This window comes from Dendrobium catenatum, unplaced genomic scaffold (genome assembly GCF_001605985.2).
Source record: "Dendrobium catenatum unplaced genomic scaffold, ASM160598v2 original_scaffold_158200, whole genome shotgun sequence".
Taxonomy (NCBI): Eukaryota; Viridiplantae; Streptophyta; class Magnoliopsida; order Asparagales; family Orchidaceae; genus Dendrobium; species Dendrobium catenatum.
Genome location: NW_021476626.1, coordinates 1 through 5263, shown reverse-complemented (window position 1 = coordinate 5263; position 5263 = coordinate 1). Strand labels below are relative to the sequence as shown.

The window sequence follows — 5263 nt, the reverse complement described above, 5'->3', positions numbered from 1 at the left end:
ATGTCCGAAGAATTTTTGGCTCTTCAGAAGCAAGGCACATGGAGTCTACAATCTCCACCAACTGACAAACCCATCTTGGGATGCAAGTGGATATTTAAACTCAAAACCAAACCTGACGGACAAATAGATCGCTATAAAGCGAGGTTGGTTGCACAAGGGTTTAATCAGGAACATGGAATTAATTTTAATGAGACTTTCAGTCCTGTCGCCATGCTACCAACTATTCGATTATTGCTTCTACTTGCTCTTCACCATAATTGGCCAACACTTCAATTTGATATTTCTAATGCTTTCTACATGGTGATTTACATGATGAGATTTATATGAAGTAACCACCTGGGTTTGTCGACACTCAGCATCCACATTATGTTTGCCGTCTTCATAAGGCTTTATATGGTTTAAAACAAGCTCCTCGTCAGTGGTATATCAAGCTCACACAATCCTTAATTCAGTTTGGCTTTGTGTTCAGCAAAGCCGACCCATCACTTCTTATATTTCGGCAACAGCAAATACAACTCTATATTTTAATTTATGTGGATGACTTACTATTGACTGGCAATCATACTCCAACAATTGATCGTCTACTGCTCATGTTGAAGACTACATACTCTCTTAAGCAACTTGGTACCGTAGACACCTTTCTTGGCATTCAAGTCCGCATGACACCAACCGGACTTATATTGCATCAGACGAAATATGCAATGGATTTGTTGCTTTCCGCTGGATTTCCAAACTCCTCCTCTGTGCCAACACCAATTACAGTCAAATCCTCAACTTCAGATTCGGCAAATCAGCAGTTTGCTGATGCTTCTCTTTTTCGCTGGCTTGTCGGCTCTCTCAATTATCTTACCATCACTCGGCCTGATATTGCCTTCGCCGTTAATTCAATCTGTCAACATATGCATGCTCCTACAAATGCTGATTTTCTAGCTCTTAAACGCATTCTGCGCTACATTCAAGGCACAAAGAGTTATGGGCTTCCCCTTCAACCAGGTAATATGGAGCTTACTACATTTGTTGATGCCGATTAGGCGTCAAATATCATCGACCGTAAATCAGTTACTGGCTTCTGTTCATTCCTTGGACCTACACTTATCTCTTGGTGTGTTAAAAAGCAAGTAATCGTTGCCAAGTCTTCCACCGACGCAGAATATCGGGCACTCTCCTCGGCTACCTCGGATATCATATGGTTACGTCGCCTACTAGATGACTTATCCTTGCCACAAACGTCTCCTACGCAAGTCTATTGTGATAACACTTCGGCGATTGCATTAGCCCATAATCCTGTTTTTCATGCTCGCACGAAGCATATTGAGATAGATTATCACTTTATCAGTCAGCACATTCAACAAGGAGCTATTTCCATTCTACATGTCAACTCCCAAGATCAGTTGGCTGATATTCTAACTAAGCCATTACCCCCCAACAGATTTTCTTTTTTAAGAGACAAACTAACCATTTGCTCCTCAAATGATAAGTTTGAGGGGGACTGTTAGAATACACTGCAAGAACACTTTAGTTATACAACTCTACCAATCATGTTTGGTTAAGGTAGCACCTTCTCTGTTTTGGTCAGACTGGGCTGTACCAGTCTTGGCAGCCTTCGGCAGCCAATGTTCCCTAGCTTCTCTATATCAAGCCTTTTCACTGTATTGAACACATTGAAGGAATACGAATCCCAAAACCCTTTTCCTTCTCTCTGTTTCTCAAGACTTCTTTAATGCAGGTTATCTTCATGGTCGAGCTTGAGGCTGCCATGTGAGGTCCTTTGTCGAGAAGTTGAGAAGAAATTTGGTTGAGTAGTACTTCTAGAGTTATAATTGGAGAAAAGATGCTTTCAGTTCACGAGTTTAATTGTAATTTAGAGAAATATAAATATATAGTTTAGTCATGATATGTAATTACATTTTTTAAAATTTTAATTAAATTTTAAATATGTATCATTTATATTATTATTAAAAAAAATTATTTAGTATGAAGTAATAGCAAATAATTTTTTCAGATTATTTTAAAATATGATAGTAAATCATAAAAAATATATATATTATGATATTTTAAAGTTATAAAATATTTCATAAAAGATGCTACAATTTTTAATTTAGAATTCTTAGTTTGTTAGCATATAAGTTTTTTCAAAAATTTTGACATTTTCTTTTTTTCTTATCTCAATATATAAGGGTATAAATGTAATTTATTCCAATACAACTGCAGCACAGCAACTTGACAGTTATACTTCCCAAACAAAATATACTGCTTTCTGTACAACAATTTCAGAAAGCAACTTTTTGTACAACAATTTTATAGCCTGCTTTACTGACAGCTGCAGCCATCTCAAACACACCCTTAGAGTTGTGAAATCACAATACACACCATTTCTCACTAAGCAAACATATCATCACTCATCTCAATCATATCCTCTTCCTCCTGGCTTAGTAGACTCGGTTATAGGAAAGTGCCAACCTATGTGACTTCACACAATATTAGGGTACCTCTACCAGGTTCAAGGACTCTTCAACCCCATAAACACCATTGCTCAGCTTTCCCGACTAGGAGATCTTGAGCTTCGTCCATTCATGACCGACCTTATTAGACGACTTACTAGCTAAGGGTCCATCTCCTCTCGGGACTCACTGGCATATTCGCCCCTCCTAAGCCTTCCTAATAAAAGACAAGTCACTTGAATGTTGACTTCACTTTCCTATAGTCAATCAGAAGGTGACACATATCCTAGATTAGTGAGTAGTGTTGTACATGTATTATGGGTAACAAGTATTTTTACTTTTCTCTTTATAGCCTTTCATATAGCTATCAAAGCCCTATAAATAAATGTTGACGAGGAATTGTACAGGACACTTCAGACCTTTGACGTTATGATCTTTTGATCCTCTGAAGCTCTATTTCCTATATTTTTTTGAAATAGTGGAGATTTTGTCAGCTTACTCACATCTTTTCAACTTTCTCTATTCTCTGTACTTTCCATTCTCAATAATAAGTTCCCAGTTCATCCAACTTATCTGCTAGTAAAGTCAAGTATCATCTGATATATATATATATATATATATATATATAAACTATTGTATTATGTATTTTTTTTTTGGAAAATGTAATTATTAGGTCCTTTCACTGGATGTAGAGGAAGGTTCGGTTTTAGCAAAAATAGGTCAAAAAGTGCAAATACCGAGTTTTTTGAAAAACTCGGTATTTTTTCAAAAAACTCGGTATTTGCACTTTTTTAGGCAAAACCGAACCTTCCTCTAGGTCCTTGCACCGGACCAAATAAAAGTTCCCACTCTCCAGGCACAACAGAGCGTAAGCAGCTACGGGCGGATAATTGGGAAGGGAAAGCCGAAGGTTGAAGGCTTGGGTTGGTAATGAAATATTGGTCTTTGATACGAATGCGATAGGTATTAAGAATTGAATAAAAGGTTATTTTGCCATAAAGAATTTACTTTAAGGTTGTTCTGATTTACATTTGAGTTTTAAGTTAAAAGAAAATTCTATTTGACATAAGAAATCTATATTTCGTTGATTTATACAAAAGATTAAGATTTTGATGCGAAGAGAGCAAGAAACTTGTCTAATTGTTTGATCATCATTTTGTATACGATACTCAATTTCTAATTCAACTTGAAATGACCTTATGATTATTTTTATTTCTTTTCCATGTCGAGGTGGTTTTTTCTTTTTTCTTTTTTTTTTTTTTTGAAAAATAGCTTAAGAAAATCAAGATTGTTTCTTGCTCTCCCAACGTAGATTTGAAAAAACAAGAATAAAATCTCAAGGAAAATTTGAACTAGAAATTTTCAAAATTAAATTCGAGTTCTTGCAAACTTTGATTTCATCAAACATATAGTTGAATTGAATGTCTCGAACAGACAGACCCAACGACACCTAATTCGACCAAATCCGAGCCCAAATGAGTCCAAATCAAGGACCCGAAGCGCATTCGGAAAGTTCAAATTATAAATTAGATGATCAAATGATTTTCAAATGTGACATGCTTCTAGTTGAATTGAGCACCTTGACGAGACAACTCCAACAAGCCTAATATCGCCAAATTATGATACCATTAAGATACTCAAATACTCATTAAACAGCCTATGACCAAGAGAATCAATATCGGTCTTCCAATTATAACATTTTAAGCATGCCCTTGATATTCTCTCTATTTGATGGTCATGCCACTCCTAGAAAATTATAAATAGACTATTCATTATTCACTGAGGGGGGACCAAGCAATTTAGAGAGGGAAGAGAGGAAAATAAGAGAAATTAGAGTTCTCTTACCATTAGACTCCTCGACAACTGCCCTACCTTCAATTGTCGTCGAACTTTTGCCCATCCACCAACTGCCGTCGGACTTATGCCCAGCCACTAACTGTCATCGGACTTCTGTTCGGCCACCAAATAATGCTGGATTTACGCTCGGGCACCAACCATTGCCAAACTTTCGTTCAATCCATGTTTGTCACTAGATTTCTACCCTACAGTTGACTATTATAATATGGCTGTCTTTGAGTTCAATGACGAATCAATCATTTGTAATATATTCAAATGCTAGTGAATTCATTTCAACTAGGCATGGCCCCGTGGATTTTTCTTTCAGAATTTTTCACATAAAAATTATTGTGAATCTACTCTCTTTCGTGAGCTGAATAGTCATGTAATTCTAAAACGTGAAATTATATACTTTACCATCACGAATATTCTAGCCCGCAACAATGTTAGATAGGAAATTAAAGAGTTTTCACTCAATTATTATCCATACTTAATGATTTCCAATAATATCCATGAGTACGTTTACCTAAAACAACTTTAACCGTGTAAATATTTAGATAATAATAATTTTGTCCAAATAACAAAGTTGTTATGAACTCATAGCAAACATCACAAAGATAAATAATGGAAACAACATAACCCTGATAATACAGAAACACAAGCCATAATTCATTACAACAGAATAATGAAAATAATTAACTATTCAATAACTTGTCTTCCAAAAGGACTCCCATGCTTCATCACATCCTCTGATAACATATCATATTATTGACGAAATGAAAATTATTCTTGAATCAGTTCAAATGACGAAAGAGCTTGCAAAATAGATTTGGGTAGCAGATAATATTAATGTGTTCCTCCTGCACTCAAAAAAGGGCAACTTGCAGATGTAATGCTCACTGAGCTTTCTGTCAGTGGTCCTTTAAGAAATCCTAAGAGCAATTGGCTTGGATCATAGAAGAATTCTACCTTCTCAACCCTCATCT

General features: G+C 35.8%; 1 protein-coding gene across 1 annotated transcript; it reads left to right on the top strand.

Moving 5' to 3' along the window:
• The first annotated feature begins 590 nt into the window (after window positions 1-590).
• Window positions 591-1031, top strand: LOC110098316 (uncharacterized mitochondrial protein AtMg00810-like). Its single transcript, XM_020825109.1, has one exon. It carries the CDS (start codon window positions 591-593, stop codon window positions 1029-1031), a length of 441 nt encoding a protein of 146 aa, XP_020680768.1.
• Window positions 1032-5263: the final 4232 nt, after the last annotated feature.